The sequence below is a fragment of the Lepidochelys kempii genome, chromosome 2 (genome assembly GCF_965140265.1).
Source record: "Lepidochelys kempii isolate rLepKem1 chromosome 2, rLepKem1.hap2, whole genome shotgun sequence".
Taxonomy (NCBI): Eukaryota; Metazoa; Chordata; order Testudines; family Cheloniidae; genus Lepidochelys; species Lepidochelys kempii.
This window is the reverse complement of record NC_133257.1, coordinates 266,639,835-266,664,928: the sequence shown is the minus strand read 5'-3', so window position 1 is coordinate 266,664,928 and position 25,094 is coordinate 266,639,835. Positions and strand designations below refer to the sequence as shown.

The following is a 25,094-nucleotide window of genomic DNA, read 5'->3' as shown; positions in this document are numbered from 1 at the left end:
AGTTCGGGTGAGAAAGCAGAGCTGCCGTCGGTGCCAGACTCGTCGGTTCCCTAAACGCAGCGTTTGACCTTGACGACAGGAGAAAGCTGTTCTGCCCTCAGTTACACGTGTGTGGCTCCTGCTGAAGCCAGTGGCAGCTGCTTGCGGGTAACCGAGGGCAGCGCTTGGTCCTTAGGGCTCAACACAGGCAGCAGCAAAGGCAGCCACCCGGATTGCTTTGCCTCCAGCCCCATCGCTTAGCCATCCTGCCTGCTGCTGCATCGCCACGGAGAAGAGTTTCCGTCTTGGCTCCCTCTCCTGCCCACCCCTTTCCGTGCCACACAAGCCCAGTGCTCGTAGTGCAGTGGTCACCTTTGGGGCATGGATTTCGGTGCCCCCACGGGAGAGGTCGATGTCTGTGAATGACTGGCTGGTGGTGGCAGAGAGGTAGCTGGAACCTGCCATGCTCAGCAAATCCTGGGTACTGGCCCTATGCTTGGAGCAGCTGTTTGCTTCCCCTGAACAGAGCCAGCCCGGCTGCTGTGAGCAGCCCAGAGAATAGTGGCAGTAGGAGGGAGGGGTGATGGGAGCCCCAGCAGGGGCCAGGGAAAGTCTTGTAGTTTTGGAAAAACGAACTCATTGTCCTCCTTCAAGCCAGGCCTCAGAACTCTCCTCTGCCAGGATGCGACTTGAGAGTGGATAGGCTGCAGTTGTGTAGCAACACTCATGGTGATCAGTCTTGTCTCACTGGTTCCTTGCGCTTCCCCATCTGATCCCAGCCCACGGTGGTAGCTGTTTAGGTACCCTGACGCGAAGGGGAAGAGGGAAATCTTCCCAGAGGCTGATGTCTCTCCTCACTAGACAGGCAGATTGTAATGGCTCACGCTGGAGCTGGATCAGGGCACTGGAGTTTCATGATGTTCCTGGCCTTTAGAAAGGCTGCAAGGGACTGATGGGCTCATGGGCCATGGAGCTTTTCAATCCAGGTGACTAGTTCCACACCTGGCCGGTGACCAAAGGCCAGCACTCACTGTGGGGAAGGAGTGGGGAGCTCTGGGTGTCCATGTCACTGCAAACCTATCCCCCCATCGGGCTAGCTGATGGGCTCAGGAGGCCCAGGTATGACATGACCCCTCCAGTGCAGGGGCAGGGCAGAGCAAGTCGGGGCAGCGCAGGTTCCAGCTGGTCTGTGATCAGAGGGCTTCAGTCTCCAGGGCCACAGGAGTCAGCAGCACTTGCTGATCACCGCAGCCTGACCTCAGACAGGCAGAAGGGATTTCGTTTCAGCGGCAGGAAGGTCAGTGTTAGGAAACCCCACTGCTGGGCCTTCAGTGCCCGTCCAGCTGGCACACCCCTCCTTTGACCCTCCCTACTGTACAAAAGGCCAGGCAGCTGTCCTCTTCCGTCGGCCTCCATCTGCATTGCAGTGTCCTGCACAGACAAGGCTTCCCCCTGCGCTCTCAGCACAGGCTTGCTCCAGGCATCAGGCATCCTTTGGGGGAGTTCCCCCCCAGTGTCTACGATTGTAGCAGAGCTGAGTCTTTGTAGTAGCAGCTGTACGGTGAGGAACCCGCTACCCATGGGCGCCTGCCCCTTCTCCATCCTTCCTCCCTCCCTCCCCCACCCCACCCCCCACACATCCCCTGACTCTCTCTGCAGTGGTTTGGTTTGGATAGTGTAAGGATTGCCTGGGGTTCATCAGTGGAGTTTGTGTTGGCGCCTGGCTCTGACTCCTCCCCAACTTGCTAGTTTTCGTTTACTGGCTGTTTATGGTTAGCTTTTGCTGCAGTGCTCAAAGCTTGGACCCTGGCCGAGGGCCCCCTGTGCTAGCATGTACAGACACCCAGAAGGGCACTGTCCCTGCCCTGGCAAGCTTAAATCTAACATAAGGATGGCACGTGATGGCCAGTCTGTAGTAACACGGTCAGCATTGCTGAAATGTTACCGCTTGTCTGAACCAGACACTGCACAACCTCTCGCCTGGTCGCAGAAAAGCACGGTGCGAGAGGGCCCCTTACTGCAGCTTGCTGAAGTAGCAAATGAGAGCTTGTAACCAGCCCTGCCCCGGACTAAGCTGAAGGGCGCCTGGCTGCTCCCTTGGTTCTCACGCTTGGCTTTGTTTTCCTAGGGAGATTTTTCCGTACCTGGTGGTGGTGATTGGCCTGGAGAATGTGCTGGTTCTCACCAAATCGGTCGTCTCCACGCCCGTTGACCTGGAAGTAAAACTGAGGATTGCACAAGGTACCCGTCTGGCTCTGGCAAGGGGGAAATTCCTATTCGCTCCAGCCCCAAAGGGGAGTGATTGTAATTCTTGGCCTGCGAGAGGGCGTGAAACAGCCTTGGACCGAGATGCTGTTATGTGGGAGCTGTGTGTTCTGCACTCTGGGTCTAATGTCCATTTCAGCTTGTTGCTTGTCAAGCCCAGGAGTTCCTGTAAGCCCATCAAGGGGTCCCCTAGTCACTGGGAGCCTGGAACACAGCCGTGGTTCCTCCATGCTACATAACCTGCTGTGAAATAATCACTGGCACAGGGATGGCTGCAACATCCCCTAGTATGGACCTTTGGTGCCATGTCTTCTCAGAGCACGAATGGCCAAAGTGCTGCCTACAGGCTGCATGCAGCCCCACGGGGGACAGGTTCATGTCTTTACTATGGTGCTACGCCCCCTGGGGGTGGCATAGCTCATCATGCAGTCCACTCATGCAGGCTGCTTAGCTCAAGGTGGAGCATTGCATGCTGAGATAGTCCAAGAGTCTGTGCTGGCTGCTCCATACATGTTCAGGCTGGCTTTTGGGCTCCTGGCAGGCAGTCAGAATGACTCACGGTTGAGCATGTTACCAGCCAAAAACCATGTGAAGAATTTAGCATGATCCCTTGCACATTATTCAAAGTGTTGTGCTCCCTTTATAGAGGGATGGACAAAAACAAGGGGCTCGTCCATATTTTGGTGGATTGGCTGTGACCCAGTGTTCCCTAGACTACAAGGGTTGGTCTCTCTGGGTAGCTGAGTAAAGGAAATTAATTTTTTCTAATCTCAGAAACTTCCTGTCTCCGGTAATAATAATAAGGCTTTGCTGCCTTCTGTCACGATCTCAGAGTATTATCCCCCTTTTACAGGTAGGGAATCTGAGGGACAGAGCCTTTTCTAAGTTCACTCGCAGAGGCAGACTAGAACCCAGGAGTCCTGAGCACCAGTCCCCTGTTCTAATCACTAGCATGTTTTGTTTTCTAGGCTTGAGCAATGAGAGCTGGTCTATTATGAAGAACATGGCCACAGAGCTTGGGATCATCCTGATTGGTTATTTCACGCTCGTCCCGGCCATCCAGGTGTGTGTGGTTGATCAATATGAACGGTTAAGGATTTTGTGGAGAAGAGGTGTGTAACCTCAGCTACAAGCACAATGGCAGTAGCTGATTTTCAGTAACAAGTTTGGCACCTCCCAGAGGATCTCAAGTGGCTTTATGCATTCAATACACAAGGATCACGTCACTCCCTATTGAAATGCAGCCACCTCTGGGGTTAAACCCAACAGCAGTTTTACAGTGTACAGCTGCACCACGCCACACTTTAGGACAGGAAATGAAGAGTCCTATCTCCGTTTGCAACTACAGGAGAATGTATAGTGTTTTGCCCTTCTCCAGTGCCTTCTCAAAGCACTTTACAAACATCAAATTTCACAGTGCCACTTTGGGGTATGTAACATCCTCATTTAACTGTTGGGGAAACTGAGGCAGGGAGTGGTGACGTGACATGCCTGATGTTGTACAACAATGTAGTGACAGCACTAGGTATAGAACGCAGGTCCCCAGTTGTTTGTTCTAACCCCTAGGTAATGCTGCCTCCCTTTTGAGGAGGCAGAATTTTATTACCAGAGTGAAGCAGTAAGACTTCCGTTGGCTATTGAAATCCGTATTGAACCCATGCCGCAGTGTGATGTTGGGGGGCTCTGCACTGGTGGATGGAGCTGTCTTTCAAATGAGATGTAAAACAAAGATCTAGAGCAGCAGTTCTCAAACTATGAGGTGGGCCTCACAAGGGAGGCACAGGAATGTGTCAAGGGAGGCACGAGCTGTGTGGTTCTGTTTTTTTATTTAAGAGCTCTGGCTGTCAGCCCTGGATGGCTGGGACTCATGCAGAAGACCGTGCCCACTCAGGACGCAGGGATAAAGGGGACAGCCGGAGTCCTGGCATCCAGGCTCAGGCTCTTCTCCCCCCACCCCATCTCTCACCAGGAGGCAACCCAGGCTTGGGCGGTCCTTCCCCACCCCAGTCCCTCACTGGGAGGCAGCCTGGGCATGGGCTCTCCTTCCCCTGCCCTCAATCCCTCCCCGGGAGGCAGCTGTCAGCCCCGGGGTGGCAGCGGTGTGGAAGTAAGGGTGGCAGTGGGGCGCTAAGTCTGCTGAGAAGAGAGAGAGACAAATACCACTTTTCACATTGCCACCCTCACTTCTGTGCTGCTGCTGGTGCAGTGCTGCTCTCCGCTCTGCCGTCAGAGCTGGGTGCCTGGCCAGCAGCCGCTGCTCTCCGCTCTGCCATCAGAGCTGGGTGCCTGGCCAGCAGCCGCTGCTCTCCGCTCTGCCATCAGAACTGGGTGCCTGGCCAGCAGCCGCTGCTCTCCGCTCTGCCATCAGAGCTGGGTGCCTGGCCAGCAGCCGCTGCTCTCTGCTCTGCCTTCAGAGCTGGGTAGTGGTATATGTACTTGTTTGGGGGTGGGGAGCCGTAAATGAGTGCAGACACAAAAAAGGGGGGCCTGATGAAATAAGTTTGAGAATCACTGGTGTAGAGCATTGATGGTATATAAGTCCCCAAATCACTTTTTTCAAGAGGTAGAGGGTCTTGCAGGGTCCTGGCCATGCTCCAGCCCTGTCATGCAAGCCCAGACCAAGTCTTCTCAAAGAGAGCTGACCAGATCACAGCACAGCATATGCAGTGAGAACCTGGTCCCTCATGATCACGGTATGAAAACATCACATGACTATGATTAAGTGATGGAAACAGAACCCAGAGGGACGATTGGAGTTCCATTTATCCTGCCTTTGTTTCTCTGGTGTTCTTGTTATTATTGAATGCGGAGTTTGTCAAACCAGTTTGTGCCAGCTTCATCAGTGAAATGCAGAGCCCTCTGACCACCATCCAGTCTGGGCAGAGGGCAGTCATCAGGGATGTGTGGCGCTGTCTGTCTTTGGCCCCAGCCGCACGTGGGAACTTCTCAGTGGCCCAGCTGTGAAGGCTGGTTGCACATTGACCCTGGCCCATTTGAAGGGCTTATGAGTGGCATGGCAAAGCAAAGTTGGGTGCACGCATAGTGGGGTCAGTTATGAGACTGGTTTCTGACATCAGCTACAGACCATTCTTCACTCCATATTGACATTGCAGAGAAATATGGACGCACAACAGGCACCTCCACAACAATCACGTTCTTGGGTGGTTGAAGAGGTCTGTGTGTCGTGGTAGGCTCAGGTTTGCCTGGATCTTCTCAACCATTCTGACTGTAGCTTCCTCCCAACGGACGTGTGGAGGAATGATGTGGCTTAACACGGGGAGCATGGTGCTGGTGTCAGTCGAACCATCCTAGTGACAATGCACATGATTGAGTGTAGCTGTGTGTCTACTAACTTGACGTGAGACGGATGGAGCCAGACCGGAGCACAGTATTCTGCTGCAGAGTAACAGAGGGCTAGACTGGATGAGCATGGAGTTTGAGCATTTGCTCTCCATGAAGTCCCAGCCAATTTGCTTAGAACATTATGTGACCTCACTGTAGCTGCAGTTTTCCTCAGGTGGTTAAAACGTGAGAGATCTCTCTAGGGTTACTCTAAGTAGCGTGGGTGAGATTCATAGTTCAAGTAATGACCATTGAGAAAGATATTCAGTTCTTGAGGGCTCTGGCGTTGTGAAGATTTGGAACACACTTGAAACTGTCATGGTCGCAAATAGTTGTAAATGCCACTGATTACAGTATTCAGCCATCTTAGTCAAGTCAGTGTTTTGGGTGCTTTCGAGTACTGGGAATGACTATGCTTGGATGCCTGAGCAAATGTCATCTGTGTATGTGAACTTGCAGAACTGGTCAAGAAGGTCATTTGTGTACAGATTGAAAAGTGTCAATGGCAGCACAGAGCCTTGGGGTAGACCAGTGGTTTGTCTTTTTCACGTGCTAACGCCCTCTCCCATGTGTACTCAGAAATGTTTGTTGTGGAGGAGGAGGTCAAGGACATTGACTATCCATGCTGGGAGTGCTCTCAACAGTTTGACTAGGAGCCCCGTGTGCCAGACCATATCATATATGCTGCTGTCATGTCCAGAAATATGGCTCCTGTCTTCAGGTTCTTCTAAAAACTGTCTTTGATTAATGTTGTCAAAGCTAGCACTTGATGACAGGTGCTTCAACCTCTCTGAAAGCCTGTTTGCTCGATGCTGAGTATTGACTCCACTTCTGGGGAGATACACTGGAGAACGAGATGCCTCCACACTTTGAAAGGCACAGACCAACAGGGATATCATAGAGAATCAGGGTTCGAAGGGACCTCAGGAGGTCATCTTGTCCAACCTCCTGCTCAAAGCAGGGCCAATCCTCAATTTTTGCCCCAGATCCCTAAATGGCCCCCTCAAGGATTGAACTCACAACCCTGGGTTTCACTGAGCTATCCCTCCCCCGATGTTGGATAGCTTGCAACATTATGTGGCTCTTTCCCTGGTTGCAGTAGAGCAAATGGTGTTTGACATTGGCCAGGTCTTCTGAAATCACTCTATGTTGACTACTCGCATGAAGAACTGCACTAGCCACTGATGAGCACAAGTCCTAAGGTGCTTCAGAAACTCTAGCGATATGTTGTCATAGCCAGCAGCAATGCCAATCCTAGTATCACTCAGAATTTTGTCTAACGCTGTGGCTGTGAACGGCTCTCTGTGTTGTTGAGTGGCATTCCTCCGATAGAACTGATGCTATTAGTCATGGACTTGTTGTCGGACCTGCTTCTCATTTGGGGCCTTTGACGCATTCAGCAGGTGGGTGTTTGCTTGGTTTGACGTGACAGGTGGACCGCTTAGGGCTGGTGGTTGCTGAGCTGCAGCGAGACAGTGAATCGAATTCCAACATTTCTGGCTTGAGCGAATGCCATCTAGACTCCAAGTCATCTCTTCCCATCATGCCCATCCAGCAGCATCCAGTGACTCACTTAGACTCCCACTCGTCTCATTCTTCTCTCCTCTTACAGAAGGAGAGAAGAGACGAATGGGACGAGTGGGAGATGGGGCATGTCAGTGGGGTTGTGGAAGAAGGTACCACTATGCCCCACACCCATGTGTGTCCTTGGCCAGCAGGTTGCCAGCATGGCTTTTGCTTGTGCCAGGTCGGGGCACGAGGTATGTGGTCACACTCATTCTGTGCTTTGTACATGGTTTTGTCTTTCTTGGGGTGCAGACTTGCATACTCTGGCTTCCCTAGGCAGAGCCCCACAGCGATGCTGTCTAAGAGTGGCTGCTGCTCTGCGGGAGTCTGGTGTGTGTGTCTCCCTTATCTTTGTCTCTGGGAGCGAAGGACACAGCGGAGATAACATGCTGCCCTTGTGTCACAGAGTCCAAGGAGCCCTGGCAATAGGGAGCTGGGCTGCATAAATCTGGCAGGGACCTTTGCTCGTGGTTGCCCAAGGGAGCAGTGCAGTGCTGAAGTCATCTAGGCACCGCATGGTACAGAGAGCAGCAGCAGAGGGAAGAGGAATTCCCACTGTCCAAGGCCTGGGATCAGCTCCAAACATTTGGACAGGCCGCCTCCTCTCAATCACACCCAGGCAGCCCATCCGAGTTGGGGGAGGAGAATTTGCCCCCCCCCAGCTGCTGCTCTCCCCATGCCTAAAGCAGGGAGCCATTTTGCAAGCACTCTGGTACAAGTTATAATGATGGGAGCCTCTTCCCAGGAATTGCAGACGTGCAGGACACCCATTCTCCGGGGCTGGCGGCCCAATGAAGGCCTTGTGGAGAAACCCCAGGCCCTGAGACATTGTATGCACCTTGGTGCTTTGGGGAGTAGTCCTGTGTCCTCCTGCTCCTGCCAATGCCCTGCCTACCTTGCTCATGTGAAACATCTGACAGTCACAGACTGAGGGCCCAGTCTTGCTCTCACTGAAATCCATGAGAGCTTTGCTGCGGACGGAACAGGATCAGGGTCTGCCTGGTTCGTAGCCTTTCACTACTGGCATTCCCAGGATCAGGTGTGTCTTGGCTCCCAAGTGCCATGTGGAATTCTGTACAGAGCAGAGCTGGCCCAGCCTTTGTGGAGTCCCTGGTTGTGGCGGGCTTTTGTTCCCTTCTGGACCCTTGTCTAGAGGGTGGATTTGGCCTTGTGCTCCTGTGTCCCGCCCCTCCCAAAATCTCCAGCCCAGCTGCTGGGGAAGGAGCAGAAGGAAATATCTAGCCAGGAGATGCCTTTCCTTGTGGCTTTGTTGTCCGAGGGGGCAGCTGATCCAGTGATGAATTACGCCCCCTCATATGGCCTACTAGGCCTGTAAATTGCCAATTCCACCTGTGGCTCCAAGCAGTTGTTTGTGTTGCTTGGGTTTGAGAATAGCCCTGGCAGGCTGGGGAAGCCTCTCGGTTAGATTGGAAGGCCTGGAGGAGCCGGTCTCTCCCTGTTACCACTAGGCGCTTTCCGTCCCAATGTGCCTGGATTGAGGCAGTGCGTGACCAGCACTGCATGTGAGGCGGGGAGGCCAATCAGGCCGAGGACCCATAACAAGTGGCTCTTGGTGACCCCCATTTGAGTGGCTGCAGCCTGACTGGCTTCGCAATGGGTGAAATTGCAGTTCCCAGGGGCTGCGGCCAGCAGGCTCTACAAGGGATTTCTGCTGCGTCTCCAGGGGCTTTTATCTATAACTCACGCTCCTGCCTTGTCCCCTGGCCCTTGTCAGTGGTAGAAAACGCTGACAGGAGTCTGGTTCTCAGATGGTAGAAGAGTCACCCTCCGAAATGCCTTCCTATGGGGAGAAAGTTTGGTTTGGAGCCCTTTGCGGGACACTTGGTGCTGGGTTTGGGGTGACTGATTACATTTGTTTTGTTGTGGTTTAGGGCTCAGTTCATTTCCCTTCATCAGAAAGGTTGGAATTTTTGTTTCAGAGTAACAGCCGTGTTAGTCTGTATTCGCAAAAAGAAAAGGAGGACTTGTGGCACCTTAGAGACTAACCAATTTATTAGAGCATAAGCAATTTTTGTGTAATCCTTGTGCCTGCAATGACACCTGCTGGTGAGAGCTGAGCATTGCATGGGGTCTGAGAAACCAGCTTCATCACTATCCTGACAGGTTCATAGTGGTTAGAAATTGAAAAGACCTGTTAGCTCATGGAATCCATCCACCTCCATGGAAAGGGTTTGGGGACGGCAAAGTGTCTGTTTGGTGGACAGTGTGAAATGATTGTTGGAGGTCTAAGGCCAGGTCACGTCGCAAAACCACCAGCACTGCTGGCATAAACTGGCCTGGTTGTAGAAGTAATTGACTAGCCTCAGAACTCCCTGCATCCCTGTAGGACACCGATCCTCAGACTGAGGCTCGGGAGCGGCAAGCAGCTCTTTAATGTGTCTCCTGCAGCTCTTTGCAGCATGTGATATTAAATCATGGTGTGACTGAATACAGAGTGCTAGAGTAAATGAGACAATGAGTCACACTCAGGTGGCTGTTTTGGGGAACGGTGATTGCTAATTTGGCTCCTGAAGCACTGAGGTCTGAGTATCACTGCTCTAGGAGGTACCTTCAGGTCAGGGGTGAGGCTAATTGATGGAGTGGTGCCAAGAAAGCTGGCACTGCTGCTGACTGGGGGGCATTGTGATCTAGTGGTTAGTTCACGTGACTGGGAATCGGGGGTCATGAGTTTAGGTCCCAGCTCTGCCACTGCCTTGCTCTGTGGACTCAAATAATTTTGCCTCAGTTTACCCAAAGTACTTTGAGACTTTTGGATGATCAGTGCAAAGAATGTTAGGCCTGTCCCATGACTGCACAGTCTCCAGAGTTATCAGCTGGGCACCTTCCGCCAGAACGAACATCACACACACCAAGGTAACCAGAGTACTGATAACAGGGATTGCCAGTAGAATACACTCATGGCTGTGCCATAGACAGGCCTTTGCTGTGCTGCTTACTCTGGGGTTAGAAGACTTGCCGTGAGCTCAGAGAGCCCTCTGCTGACCCATGGACATGTTGTGTCCTGCAGGAGTTTTGCCTCTTTGCTGTGGTTGGCCTAGTGTCTGACTTCTTCCTACAGATGTTTTTCTTCACCACCGTGTTGTCCATTGACATTCGCCGGATGGAGGTAGGTGACGGGCACGGGAGGTAGGTTTTCACGCTTGACCTTTCTGCGGCTGTGCCAGGCAGCGAGACCAGGACAGCTTATTCCTGTGCTTTTCATGGCGTGACTGAGCGTGAGCAGGCTGGTTTGGATGGACAGGAGTGCATGCCAGGCATCCGGATGTGGGGGTGAGTGGGTAGGGCAGGGGAACAGCAGCAAGGGCGGTTGGGTGTGAAAGTAAGCAGCTCCAATCACATGAGTATAGCGAGACCAAGGACAGGCGTGGTCATGGGTGTATCTGTGAGACTGTGCGCTCAGATGAAGGCATGCACCTGTGGACCGCACAGCTGTGTGTGAGAACAGCCGGTGCCTGGGCTCGGATGTGTGTGCAGCTAATTGTGTTAGTTTCTCTCGAGGAAGGGCCTAGTCTCTGCGGCTCTACTCCATGTGCTCTCCTGTTGGCAGCTCGCTGACCTGAACAAACGGCTGCCGGCAGAAGCCTGCATGCCCCCGGCAAAGCCAGTGAGCCGCTCCCAGAGGTACGAGCGCCAGCCAGCCATGCAACCAGCCACCCCCCACACCATCACCCTGCAGCCGTCGTCCTTCAGGAATCTGCGCCTGCCCAAGAGGTTGCGGGTCATCTACTTTTTTGCCAGGACCCGGCTGGCCCAGCGGCTCATCATGGTACACCCTGTGCTGTTTGTTGTCTGATTCACCTCCCCTCTGGCCGTGCACGCCCTGCCCTGGCTGTACAACCACGGAGCAGACACCCAAAAGATGCTCATGCCTCCTCGTTTCTCGGCAGTCCTTGCACTCCCCTGAGAGGGGTGGCTGCTGTCAGAGAATTGATTTTCCAGGAAAATGTTCTACCTACACATGTCTGCTCTAGGGCTCTGCTTAATGGAGTGACCAGCTGCCGTGTGGTCTCTTGTTTGTCTAAATAGCACATGGATAGTGATTGACAATTCCCACTTACCCTGCAACCTGAGGGGTGCTCTGCAGAGGTGGCTCTTCAGGCATGGTTGGGCGAGGGGAGGGCGGAAACCCTGGCAGACCAGCCAAGGAGAGTTCAGGTCCTGGGGGCAGCGTGGAAGCTGGCACAGCAGCATTTTACTACGTTAGCAGTTAAAGTATTTTCTGCAGCACGTCATGGGGGCCCTGTTGTCAGTACGGAGCCGGTTTCCCAGAGTGCACTTGTGCATGTATGGGTGGGGGGGTGTCAGGTGGAGCCCAAGTGTCTGGTTTTTGTGGGTGGTTTGCAGACCTTTGCAGTCCCTCTTTGAAGGGTGAGTCTCTGCCCAGGCCTATGGGCATCAGTCCCAGGAAGCAGGGCTGTATCTCAGGGCGGGGTGCACCCTTTGCGGGATGTGGCTGAAGTTTGGCCACACCGATGCCCTGGTGTCTGCACAGTTATGGTGGTGGGGGGAGGGTGCCGTGTACTAAACAGCCTTGTCTCTTCGCTTGTACGGTGCAGGCTGGAACGGTGATTTGGATTGGAATCCTGGTGTACACGGATCCAGCTGGCCTCCGCACCTACCTCACATCGCAGGTCGCAGAGCAGAGCCCGCTGGGAGAAGCGGGACTGCCTCCCATGCCAGTTCCTGGAGGGGTCCTTCCGGCTGGGGATGCCAAGCTCGCCCTCTCGGTCTTCCCCTCGGAGCCCGTGCAGCTGTCAGAGAACCAGACGCAGCAGCAGCGCGAGCAGAAGGAAGGGCTAGAGTCCCGGAATGGGCTGGAGGCAAATCAGCAGCCGTGGGCGCAGGGACCGGAGAGCCAAGGCAATGGGCAGCCGGAGCCTGGCACCAAGGCGGAGGTGACGTGGGGAGTGGAGGATGAGGAGATCTGGAGGAAGCTCTCCTTCCGACACTGGCCATCCCTCTTCAGCTACTACAACATCACCCTGGCCAAAAGGCAAGTGGGTCGCAGACCAGGTGCCCAGAGCCCTTGGAGTCCACACAGAATAGAATCCCATCAGGTTTGGCTCAGCCGTTCGCCCTTGGAGCAGATAAACCAAACTCCACGCAGCTCACTTCGGGTGGGTCTTCTGGGCAGCCCTTTCAAACAGCTGAGTCTGCCTTGCATGGATGCTGACATCACTGAGCACGTGGCATGGGGCTTTGTCTTTGTCCAAAACATGCCCTTTCCTTCCCACTGGTGTTGGGCGTGCTGTGTGCCTGGTGACTTCCCTCCACCCCAGAGGTGGCTGCTCTGCAGTGGGGCCATATGCACACGTTCGGAGAGCCGCTTGTGGCCATCTGGAATTAAAGGCCAAACTAAGGGTGAATGACAGACATGCTGCAGTGCAGCCAGCTCACTGGGCTCCGTGCAAGGCTCCCGGGGCGAGGTTCTCTCACCTGAGCCATACAGACAGTCGCTAGATCATCACATTGGTCCCTTCTGGCCTTAAAATCCCTGAAATCCAGGCAGTCCCCAGTGAGCAGCTCCAGTGCTGGCTGTTTGTCCCCCTCTTCGGAGAGCTCAGGGAGGAAGCTGAGCCCCATTAGACTTTGGAATGCTCTTCCAGGCACATAACAAAGCCCCGGGGGTTGGGATAGCTAAATCTGGCCTGGATGAAGCCCTAGAGAATACTCGGAGTGGCTCTGCCCTGGCGTGGCCCCATGGGAGGGATGACTTAGATGATCTTATGGGATTTTGCCATCTCTGCATCCTGCTGTTCCTAAGCCGGTCCCTCGTCTTTCCCCACTCTCCCCAGGTACATCAGCATCCTCCCAGCCATCCCTGTCACCTTGTACCTGAATCCACGAGAAGCCTTAGAAGTGCGCCACCCTCAGGAGGCTGATCGCTACCACTCTTTCTTCCCTTCGAGCCTTGGGAAATTGGAGGCGGTGGATCAGCCTGGCGAGGCCTTGCCCAAACTGCAAGGGCACCGGGACGTCACACTCTACAAGTAAGAGAGTCGACAGTCCCCCGTGATCCACCCCTTTGGCCCTGCCTCTGTCACCCAGCTAGTTGCCTGGGGGCTCAGAGTCTCCTTGGGGAGAGACTACGGTCAGGGCCCAAAAAGAGCCCTGCAAAGTCCCTGGTGCTTCCATTCTGCTAGGGCAGTGTTACTTTAATCATGCCCCATATTGTGGTCTTCAGAGGCTGAGGGCTTCCAAGTGGGAGATTCAGTGAGCAGCCTAAGCTGTTAGCTAGTGCGCTGAGCCCCAAGAAAAGTGGGGCTGCTTGTCATGCTGTACTAGACACTGAGGGGCTGACGGTAAAACTCCATGCGTGCGTAAGCGTTCACTGCATGTGCGTGAGATAATCACGTGCAGTTAGCCAGGCACTTTGAAGAGCCAGCTTTGCTCGTTCAGAGCTATGGCTGGCGGGGCAGCTGTCAGAATGATGAAGCCACAAGGTCCAATATGGTGCAGCAGCTCGGGGCAGGAGGGCCAGAACGTGTCTGTCTGGAAATCGGAATTTCGATCCTGCAGGGAATTCTTACGCTTCGACGTTTGTTTTCATTCCAAAATGGACAAAAGGTCAGAATAGCAAACAATTTTGTGTAAAGTTTCTGAAAGATTTCCATTCAGAACTGTTGAAAAGACGTGTTTTTTAATGTTTTCGATTGAAACTTTTCACTCTGAATTTTCCCATTGAAAAATGCTGCCAACACTGACTTTCCCCCCAGGAAAAATGTCAATTTCAGGCAAACCTCCTATTTTGTCTTGGAGAAATTTCAGTCGACCAACTGATACCAGCCATTTGCTTGACGCTTTCAGGCTCGGGGATGTCACTTGATTGGATTTAAAACAATTTAATCAATAGAGAGAGATTTTTTTTTAACCCCCCCCCCATTCCGTCTGCCTTTTTAACATTGTAAACAGGTGTGTAAAAGGCCTCCCAGACCGCATGTGCAGCGGCTCCTAAAAGCTGCAGGTGCTTTTTGCCCTCGGCTGCCCCAGCTGACTACCCGCAGGTGGCTGGACTCACTGAAGTTCTCCTCTTTGTTAAGAAGCTAAATTGGGAGCCCTAAACCGGCTCCCTGTGTAAGCAACAGTCCAGGTCAGACCAGCTGCTTCCTCGGAGGCACGCTGAAGCGCTGTGTTGGGAGTATTGTGTGCCAGAGGTGGTGGTGTGGCACAGCTAACATCCCTCTCTCCCATCAGGGTAGCTGCTCTGGGCCTGGCCTCTGGCATCCTTCTGGTTCTTCTGCTCTTCTGCCTGTACAGAGTGTTCTGCCCCAAAAACTACGGGCAGAACGGGCTCTCGCACAGCCGGAGGAAGAGAGGGGACCTGCCCTGTGACGACTACGGCTATTCCCCACCTGAGACCGAGATCGTCCCCCTGGTCCTCAGGGGTCACCTCATGGTAGGTTGGCCTGGGGCATATGCAGTGTCCAGTGCACCTCACTGCAGGGGGCCCACACAACCCACCTCTTACCCCCTTTGCCACCTTGAAGTCGCAGACATCAGAACTGGTGGGCATGTAATGTAGCACGGAGCCATGTGGCTCAGTGGGGCTAACGGGGGCCAGGGGCATGGTGCAGGCCACCCATGGGGTGATGGAGCATGATGTGCCCCCATGTCTTTGGCCCCCACGGTCTGTGATATGCTCTGGGCCCTCAGCTGCTGCTGCTCCACTACTTACTGACACAGCTGGCACCCTTCACTAGCCGGGCTGTTCAGCCCCTCTCCCCTGGCAGTAGCTTGCAGAGCGCGTCCTGGTTTGTTCTCAGTAGTATGAGGAGGTGGGTATGTTCCAGATGGGCTTCATAGAAATGTGCTAGATTCCCAGCAAGCTGACTTCCAGGCTGGGACGGCCCGGCATGGCTCCTTCCTCCATACCTTTCCCACGGGGAGCCATGCCCCATAGAGCACAGCAGGCCAGCATGTGGCCTGGGTGCCAGATGGGGCCCATGGAGACTACAGCACCCCACTCTACACACAGACTCCAGAGTTTTACCCTGCAGCTGCCTTCATCTTGAGTACGGAGCTGAGACTACAAGTCCCAGCATGCAGTGCTCTGTCTTGAGCCAAGCAGCCAGCCCGCATTGCATGCTGGGGCTTGTTGTCTCCTCAGGCCACACCTCTGCATTGAAAGTGAAGGCAGCTGGCGTCTGCCGCAGTCCTTGGGCTCCGAGCCTATTGCTCTCGGGATCCTGAGCCAGCGAATTGTTTCTACCTGAGCTTCATTGGCTAGGGGCTTCTGCCAGGGCAGGGGGAGGGTGCAGGGCACTCCCAGGTATTCTGGGGTTTGCTGGTTCCATGAACTCAGCCTAGGCTGCTCTTCCCCCCTCAGGACATTGAGTGCCTGGCCAGCGACGGGATGCTGCTCGTCAGCTGCTGCCTGGTGGGTCAGATCCGAGTGTGGGATGCTCAGACTGGAGACTGCCTCACTGTCATCCCCAAACAAGGGTACGTTCTCTACTGTGTGAGTAGCACAAGCACGCCCTGTCCTTATACAATCGCTGCTCGCAAACCCATGCAAACACACCCTTGTTCTTATACATTCACGGCTCGCTAACCCGTGCTAACACCCCTGTCCTTACACAGTAACTGCTCGCTAACCCGTGAAAACACCCCTGTCCTTACATAGTCACTGCTCACTGACCTGTGCAAATACCCCTGTCCTTACACAGTCGCCGCTCGCTAACCCGTGCAAACGTCCCTGTCCTTACACAGTCGCCGCTCGCTAACCCGTGCAAACACCCTTGTCCTTACACAGTCGCCGCTCGCTAACCCGTGCAAACACCCCTGTCCTTACACAGTCGCCGCTCGCTAACCCGTGCAAACACCCCTGTCCTTACACAGTCGCCGCTCGCTAACCCGTGCAAACACCCCTGTCCTTACACAGTCACCGCTCGCTAACCCGTGAAAACACCCCTGTCCTTACACAGTCACCGCTCGCTGACCCGTGCAGACACCCCTGTCCTTATACAGTCACTGCTCGCTAACCTGTGTAAATACCCCTGACCTTATACAATCACTGCTCGCTAACCCTGCAAACGCCCCTATCCTTACACAGTCACCGCTCGCTAACTCGTGCAAACACCCCTGTCCTTACACAGTCACCGCTCGCTAACCTGTGCAAACACCCCTGTCCTTGTACAGTAACTGCTCACTAACCCGTGAAAACACACCCTTGTTCTTAAACAGTCACTGTTCACTAACCTGTGCAAGCATGCCCTGTCTTTACACAGACACTGATCACTAACCTGTGCAAACACACCCCTCTTCTTACATGGCCACTGCTCACTGATTCGTGCAAACACATCCCTGTCCTTACACAGACACTGATCACTAACCCATGCAAGCACACCCCTGTTTTTACACTCTCACTCCTCACTGACCTGTGCAAACATGCCCTGTCCTTAAATAGTCTCTGCTTGCTAACCCGTGCAAGCACACCCCTGTTCTTACACAATGACTGCTCACTAAACCTTGCAAACATACCCCTGTACTTACAAATCAGTGTTCACTAACCTGTGGAAACACACACCTTATTTACACAATCAGTGCTCACTACCTCATGTAAACACTCCCCCGTCCTTATACGATCACTGCTCACTAACCCACGTAAACGCATGGTGGAAGAAATTAACTCTCATGGTTTTTGATAGGACACCCCACTGCCCCAGCTGTTAGGAAAGGGGTGATTTTCACCCCTCCACAGTCACAGTTCACCTGTTGCCTGTTGTTTCCAGCCTGTACGGAAGGGAGCACTAACCTGCAGCTGTTGCATTTCAGGTTGCGTAGAGACAGCAGCGGCATCTTTGATTACCAGGAGAGCTGGGATCAGAGCCCAGACCTCAAGAACGGGCTGGAGGATCCCTTCGACAACAGCCACCAGCTCAAGAGGATGCTGAGCCCCCCACAGCCCCCTCTGTTCTGCGACCAGCCGGACCTCACCTCACTCATCGACACCAACTTCTCGGAGCAGGCCAAGGTGGTGGAGCCAGAGCCCAGGCACCGCGCAGTCTGCAGCCGGCACAAGGACACTGGCTACGACTTCGACAGACTGGTAGAGAAGGTCTACGAGGAGCAAAGCGCTTCGAACTGCATGAACTTCGCCGGCTTCCCGACCCCCCATGGGCAGGCTGCTTCCTGCACTAGGACAGGCAGCGCCAGGGCCCTGAGCTGCGGGACCGGGGAGGGAGGGTACAGCGCCCGCAGGAAGAGCCTAGGGGACGAGCCTTTGGCCGGATTTGAAAAGTCCTCCCCAGTCTCTGCCTGGGCCGGTGACTTGGAAAGCTCTGTCTGGAGCCTGGACCTGCGGGGCAACCTCATTGTGGCTGGCCGGAGCAATGGGAAGCTGGAGGTAAGAGTGGGGAGCTCGCTGCCCCTGGAATGGGCACTGAGAAAGCCATAGCAGGGTGCACTCCACATTCACCCGTTGGTGGTCCCGGAGCGCTGGTCCTGCCGTGCCGCCCCTGCGAGTGAGAGCACAAGGCAGCTGTACTGGGGTGTCCCTAGAACTCCTGCAGAGCCAGGTGGTAACAGATCTGCAGTCAGGTACGCCACCTGCGTGCCCAACTCTTCTGGCGCCAGCACCAGGGCCGCAGCTACGGGGCTCCTGGAGGGACTGCTGTCACCTGCACAGGGCCTAGGACACGCACTGGTAGCCGAGGGCAGCAGGGCGGGGCTGGTGACAGACACACTAGACAGCTCATTACATGAGTTTCCATTTCCCGTCCATGCTTCTGAGCTCAGGCCACTCTGCCACACTGGAGCTGGGAAGGACTGACTGCAGCCGGGCCTCCCCTTAAAGTTAGGTCAAAAAGCTACATCGCTCGGGGTGTGAAAAATCCCCACCACGGACTGGCAGAGCTGGGCCGCCCTGGCCCCCGTGGAGCCGCGGGTCGGTCGTCAGTGCAGCTGCCATCGCTCCGGGAGGCGGTGTTCCCACAGCGACAGAAGAACCCGCTTATCGGCATGCCTGCAACTATGTTGCAGGGTGACGGCAGCTCAGCTGCACTCCGTAGTCGGGCTGGTGTAGTCTGCATAGCACAGCCGTGCCCTGAACTCACTTCTAAACCTTGTCTCCGGGCCGCCTCACAAGATTGCTTCAAAATCTGGTACAAATCAGTCTCTGCTGCGAACAGGAACAGCAGTGGGGCCGGGCCCCAGGACTGGACTAGCAGGGAGTGCTGCAGGGCAGGACTGAGATGGGTTGGGGGATCCAACTATTGTGATTTCACGGGCCCAGCTCTCAGGGGGCCTGGCCACAGCCAGCATTATTGTTACTATCATTTTAAATTCCAAACCGCTTAAATTCTCCCTGGCCAGCTGCTCTGCCTCGGCTCCCTGTAACTCCGCCTCTCTTCCAGGTGTGGGATGCCATCGAGGGGACCTTACGGTTCAGTAACGAGGAGGGTCAGTCCGGAATCACAGCACTTGTGTTTCTGAACAACAGGTAACGGACTGAGCCTCTGACGCTCCCTCCCCAGGGATCTCACCCGGGAGGAGGCTGGGAAGGCAGGAGCCCAGCTGTCTGGGTCCAGGGGAGGTGATGCAGGCAGCTCCAGGTCGTGGTGGACAGAGCTGTGAGCTCCCCTTTCTGGCCTGTACCCCTGAAGCTCTAGCTGAGAGCGGTGGGTTGCCAACAGGGTCTTATTGTATGGATGCCTCCATACAACAAGATCGGGAGCAGCTGAGTGTTGCAAAAAGCAGCAAGAAATACCCCTGGCGAATGCAGCTGAGTCCTGCTTAGTGGTGTTAATAATAGCAGGAGATGGGGTAGCGCGGGGTGCTAAGAAAACACTCCCTTCTTTTTGAAATGCAGTGTTGGCAATCCTAAAACTCTTGGTACCCATGTGCCCAGTAGCCTCTTCTCCACCACTTATTTAACCTCTCCACCGGGTGCTGAATGGTTCAGGAGACAGGTATAAAGAGCCTTTCCCCAGGTCCCCAGCTCCCATCCAGCCCAGCCGGGTGCCAGTCGAGCTGTTCCCATCTGTCAGCTGTTCAGTGGCCTGGTCTCAGTCTGGTTTCCAGGGGACAAGTGTCCTCATCACAAAAGCCACCACCCAGGACTATGTCCCCATGCTGGCAGACTGGGGCCTGGAGACTGACTCCCCCACTGCCCCTCTTCAGGTGGTGGCTGGGTCACATGAGTGCTGGGAGCCAGGGAAATCTGGGTGTTGTCCTTATCTGCAGCTGGAGTCGTCCAGCCTCCAGGGCTGCCACCCCAGCACCTGTGGGGACAGAGAAGAGGCCTCTCCTCACCTCTGTCTGTTTCTCTCTCCCAGGATTGTAGCTGCCAGGCTGAACGGCTCCTTGGATTTCTTCTCTTTAGAAACCCATTCATCCTACAACCACCTGCAGTTCCGAGGTGAGCGAGCGCCTGGGAGGGAAAACGGCCCAGATCTGTAAAAGAATTCAGGTGCCAAACTCCCACTGATTTCAATGGCACTGAGATACCTCAGTACCTTCAAGGATCTGGGTCTGTGGCACTGATCCAACAGACAGAGCACTGGAGCGGGACTCGAGAGACACGAGTTCTGTTCCCAGCTCTGCCATGTGCCTCTGTGGCCCTTCCGACCCTTTGTCTGTCTTGTCCAGTTAGACTGTGAGCTTTTCGGACTAGAGCCTGTCTGTCCCTGGGAGTTTGTTCAGGGGCCCTGATCTCAGCTGGACCCTGGAGGTGTCACTGCTCTGGGATGACGAGCCAGCCCAGCCCCCTGCCAGTGCACGATAGTTCCCTCCACTTGGGAGTGGGCTGGTGGGGAGGGGAGCTGTGGTGGGGTGGATGGCCTCTGAACCGTAGCCGTTGGGGGCTGGATACTGCACAGTCTGTGCAGAGAGGTGAAGATCTGAACAGGTCATGGGCACAGCCCTTCCTTCCCGCAGGCAGGTCCCTGTGCTGGACCTGCCTGCTGGGTAATCCCAGGGCACTGGTCTCCAGCAGCAGATTTACTCAGAAGCGGCCACTGATTTGGGGGCCCACCTGGAGCTCTCCAGGCCTACCTTTCTGAGGTGCTGAGCACTGCAGCTTCCAATGGCCTCCACTGGAGCAATGGGTGCCCGGCTGTGCTGAAAATCAGACACCAGGCGTCTCAGGTTGGGCCTCCAAAATGGGGGCAGCCACCCTCCGTGGCCACTCTTGGGCGTGCTGGCCCATGCGTGGAAGGCCGCAGTGCCCACCACCCCCGCTGTGTGTGTGTTCCCCCAGGAACCCTGAGCAGGAGCAGCATCCCATCCTCCCCCATGTGCAGCAGCAATGACCTCATCATCTGCCAGCTGACCCACACAGTGCCCTGCGCCCATCAGAAGCCAATCACAGCACTGAAGGCTGCGGCCGGGCGGCTGGTGACAGGCAGCCAGGACCATACTCTGAAAGTAAGTGCCCCACTGCCGTGGCTCTCCCCAGCAGGCCATGGGCTGGCGGGGCAGGTGTGGGTAGGCTGTTAGTATGGGGCGGGGCTGTTAGCACATGGGCGTCTGTCATGGGGGTGATGGGTTGGTAGGCACACGTGTGTGGAGAGGAGTACACATGTGGGGGCATGTCCTTGTGTGGAGAGGAGTACACATAAGGGTGTGTCAATGTGCGGAGCACAGTACACATGAGGGGGCATGTCCATGTGTGACACAGAGTACACATGGGGGGGCGTGTCCATTGGTGGAGCAGAGTGCACATGTATGGGTCGTGTCTGTGCGGAGTGGAGTACACGTGTACGAGGCATATTCATGTGCAGACCAGCGTACACATGCAGGGGGACGTTTCTGTGTGGAGCGGAGTACATGTGTACCGGGTGTGTTCATGTGCGGAGGGGAGTACATGTGTATGGGGGCATGTCAGCAGCAGAGTACACACATCCAGGGCGTGTCTGTGTGCGGAGTGGAGTGCAGGTGCACGAGGCGTGTCCATGTGCAGAGTGGCATACATGTGTATGGGGCATGTCTGTGTGCGGAGCGGAGTACACGTTAGGGGCATGTCTGCATAGCAGAGTACACGTGTAGGGGGCGTGTCTGAATGGAGTACATGTGTACAGGGCATGTCCGTGTGTGGAGCCCCTTCCTCACCACCAGGTCCCTTCCCCATCTCCCCCCCTCTGTTTCACTGGCAGCATGGTGTTAACACGCCGGTTTGGCTTACTCCCTTGGTGCACTAGTGTCTTCACGGAGATCGCCCAGCGGAGGGAGCTCCAGGGTCTGGCGGTGATGTCAGCCTGGCGTCCCCCCTCGCCCTCAGTGACCCCCAAGGGCAGAGCGTTCTCCAGGCAGCATCTGGGTGCCAGGGGAGGCCAGAGGCAGAGCCGCAGCTGGCAGCTCTCATGGCCCAGGCCACATTTCTAGATAGACGCAGCAGGAGCCATGACCCAGGGGGTCAGCGAGGTGCTCTGGCCTGCAAACCCCCCTGGACCGGGGCCATGGGCAGAAGGGCAATGCCAGCGTCCACCTGCGGAATCTGGAGGGCAGTGGATTGGACTCATTCTGCCAAGCCAACTTGATCGGTGCACTGCCCGCACACGTACACTCCCCATACATGTCTCTGAACCACCCACCCCACTAGAGCAATAGGGCTCAGGCTGTGTTCTCACTCCCCTGCAGGTGTATCGGCTGGAAGATTCGTGCTGCTTGTTTACACTGCAGGGTCACTCAGGAGCAATCACAGCTGTGTATATAGACCAGGTACGACCCTGAGGCCTTGAATGGGGAGACCAGTGCTGTGCGCCTAGCTCGGGGCATGGGCAGGGTTCAGGGCCTCCCCTCAGTGGGCTCCGTTACGGCAAGCAGCCAGCTGGCGCGCTAGGAGATGAGGGTCAGGCTCACCCTCCCAGCCAGAGCACTGCTTGCTTCAGGCAGGGGATCCCTGTTCCTACAGGTGGCACTTTCTGGGTTGTTTGCCCTTCCCGTTGGGAGCTGGCTTGGCCCCGACTGGCTGGCAGGCTGGCAGGTGTGATGGGGGTGCAGCTCTGAGGGGGTCCTGGGCGGGGGACCAAATCCCTGGCGTAACGCTAACGAAGGCAGCGGCTCTGACATCAGAGAGTCACATCAAGATGAGTTTGGCCCAGTGGTGCCTTTTCTACCCCGCTGCGGGAAGTTCCGCCCCGACGGGAGTTGGCCTTCACCAAAGGGGGCAGACTGTTTAGCTGGGCTCATCTCCCTGGGAGCACCCCCAGGGCTGCCGTGTGTGGGGATGGGCACAGGCTGGACACCGTGCCAGGCCCTCTGCAGCCCGTCCGGGCCGGAGCTGTCTGCTGGAGGCCTGGCACGGTGACTTGCTGCAAACCTGGCTTTAACAACAGACGGTGTGCTTTGCAACCCCACAGTAACAAACAGGAGCCCCTCTGTCCCCCTCTGCTGGACCGGTCCTCCTCTGACCTGTAGGCAGTAAGGGGAATGTGCCAGACGCCAGCCTTGCCCCAGCAGTATGCGTTACGGGCCTAGCCACAGAGACCAGGGCTCTTTAAAGCCTAGGGGAGGGTGTTGCTCTGAGCACTGGGAGGCGCTTGGATGGGAACCCCGTTGTCCCGGGTAGGCCTGTGTGCGAGCCGTGCTGCGGTGCGCCCCTGCACTACCAGGGGACGGACGAAGGGGAGGGCCACCGCAGGGATCACTGCTCAATCTCTTGGCCCATGTCCTTGCAGACAATGGGGCTAGCGAGCGGGGGCCAGGACGGCGCTATCTGCCTTTGGGATGTGCTGACAGGAAGCAGGGTCAGTCACATGTACGCCCACCGCGGGGATGTCACCTCGCTGACCTGCACCACCTCCTGCGTGATCAGCAGTGGCTTGGATGACGTGATCAGCATCTGGGACCGAAGCTCCGGGATCAAACTCTATTCCATTCAGCAGGCAGGTGCAGGGCCCAGGCCCAGCCGGGAGCTGCAGACGCCCCGATCCGTGGGGAGCTTTGTGGGGCGTGTGTCTGCTGGGGGCGGGGTTAGTTCTGTGGTCAGATCGCTGCGGGGGCTTCCTTGTTCCAAGGGCAGAGGCTGCGCAAGCTCTGACAGGAGCTGGGAGTATCCAGGCCAGCCGCGCCTGCCTAGCCTGGCTCAGGCCCCTCACTGCCCCAGCTCCGACAGCGTTTGCCAGCCAGCAGGGTGCGGGAGGTAGGAGCTGAGGAGCCGTGCGGGCAGGGCAGGGCAGGACCTGCCCCAAGGCGGGGAGTGGAGGTGCATGGAGTCGGCTGTGGAGAGCCTGGACCCTGCCGTCGGCAGCAGAATCCCAGGTGCTAAAATGAGTCATATCCCCTCTCCCGTTCCCCCCCTCCCCCCCCGAGGCAGGGCAGTTCCCCCCATCGGGCAGAGGAGATCTAAGACCAGACTAGGATGAACAGATGGAAATCAACCTTGTGGAGCTAGACCAAGGGACCTGCTCAAGGCCCCATGGGGAGGCCAGCAGGGCAGAACACTGAGGTCGGGTCTCAGGCCAGTTGCTGAATTCCAGACCAGGCTCCCCCAGCTCCCCCACTGCCCTTCAGCCCTGCCTGCAGCGCCCCCTACTGCTCCAGCACTTAGCCTGTAGGACGGGACAGCTGGGCCCAGCCCTGGGACTGACAAAGATGTGTCCGGCAGTGGCAGCCGAGAGGCCATGGGCACGTGGACACTCATCCCTGGAGGTGGCCCCTCCAGCGCAGGGGGATGCACTGATGGGGATAGCTGGGCCTGTCCTGGACCCGTGGCCCCAGGGCTCAATCCAGCACCTTTCCCACGCTGAGACCAGCTGTCCCTGGCTGCCAGGCGCTGTCTCTGAGGCTCTCCCCTCTGTTCCCGGCACAGGACCTGGGGTGCGGGGCTAGCCTGGGGGTGATCTCCGATAACCTGCTGGTGACGGGAGGCCAGGGCTGCGTCTCCTTCTGGGACATCGGCTACGGCGACCTGCTGCAGACCGTCTACTTGGGGAAGAGCAACGAGTCGCAGCCGGCCCGGCAGATCCTGGTGCTGGAGAACGCCGCCATCGTCTGCAACTTCGGCAGCGAACTCAGCCTGGTCTACGTGCCCTCGGTGCTGGAGAAACTGGACTGAGGGGGTGGAGCTGGGCCCTGCGGGCCACCGTATCTGAGTTCTGATTGGTTGGCGCCTAGGGTGGGAGGACAGGGCAGGAGCTCCAGGGGGGTTCCCAGGAGAGAGCCTGCTTCTCCATCCCTTCCTCCCCCTCCCCAGCTCCTTGGATCCCAGGCGCTCCCCCTGCAGCTGCCTGGGTGGGGCAGAGCCCTGCTCTGCCTGTGTCCCCCCCACCCGAGGCATCCTCCTGCCCTGCTCTTGCTCAGCAGGTCAGTTCTTCCCTTGGGGCTGCGGCTGAGCTCAGTGAGGATGGGACCCAGCTCATGGATCTGCAGTCCCCCGTGAGGCAGGAAGCTGGTGCTGTCACCAGCTGGAGGGATACCCTGGGGGAGCTGCCGCAATGGGGAATGTGTCTGGTGCTCGGTGCTGAGTGCCGGCAGCCCCGGCACATCCTTGGCTGCGTTGCACTGCAGGTGGCCAGAAAACCGAGGAGCAGTCTGTGGGATGGGGCTTAACAGAGCCTGGTATGTGCAGTGCTATGGGCTTGGGGAGCATGGGGGCCCAGTACCCATGGGGCTGAGACGGTAGAGAGGGGAACTCCTGCTACAGCTGGGGAGGGGGCTGCGGGGGGGGGGGGAGCCTAGTGGTCTGATTGCAGGATGGGGAGCCTGGCCCTGCTGTGTCCAACACCTGGCTTGGCTGCTGCCTCCAGCAGGGGCCTGGGGCTCTCTGTGGGATGTTTCTGTAGCTGTGAAGCAGGTTAACCCTACCCTGCCCCCTGGAGACTGGAAAGCCTGGAGAGTGTAGCCCAGTGCTTGGTGGGGGGCGTTGCCCAGGTCAGCCACGGGGCCCTCCAGTGTGAGGAGAGGGAGTCCGTGCCGGCATTGCTCATAAGGTGGCCATAGCCCCACTGTGCGAGGTGCTGTACAGACACAGGTGCCAGGCC

The 25,094-nt window shown here is 56.3% G+C and overlaps 1 protein-coding gene across 11 annotated transcripts in view; it reads left to right on the top strand.

Moving 5' to 3' along the window:
• SCAP (SREBF chaperone) overlaps positions 1–24,761 on the top strand; it is a 107,349-nt gene extending 82,588 nt beyond the window's left edge. For 9 of the 11 annotated variants that reach the window (XM_073334909.1, XM_073334908.1, XM_073334905.1 and 6 more), the window contains 15 exons: positions 2,108–2,220; positions 3,213–3,307; positions 10,181–10,279; positions 10,721–10,939; positions 11,730–12,166; positions 12,969–13,163; positions 14,368–14,569; positions 15,500–15,615; positions 16,948–17,518; positions 18,528–18,613; positions 19,449–19,531; positions 20,372–20,538; positions 21,751–21,831; positions 22,791–22,997; positions 23,924–24,761. In XM_073334909.1, the coding sequence (XP_073191010.1) occupies positions 2,108–2,220; positions 3,213–3,307; positions 10,181–10,279; positions 10,721–10,939; positions 11,730–12,166; positions 12,969–13,163; positions 14,368–14,569; positions 15,500–15,615; positions 16,948–17,518; positions 18,528–18,613; positions 19,449–19,531; positions 20,372–20,538; positions 21,751–21,831; positions 22,791–22,997; positions 23,924–24,169 (2,917 nt within the window). In that variant the 3' untranslated portion in view covers positions 24,170–24,761. Of the gene's footprint in view, positions 1–2,107; positions 2,221–3,212; positions 3,308–10,180; positions 10,280–10,720; positions 10,940–11,729; positions 12,167–12,968; positions 13,164–14,367; positions 14,570–15,499; positions 15,616–16,947; positions 17,519–18,527; positions 18,614–19,448; positions 19,532–20,371; positions 20,539–21,750; positions 21,832–22,790; positions 22,998–23,923 lie in introns of those variants that run through there. The other 2 variants (XM_073334911.1, XM_073334913.1) reach the window with 2 other exon arrangements.
• Positions 24,762–25,094: the final 333 nt, after the last annotated feature.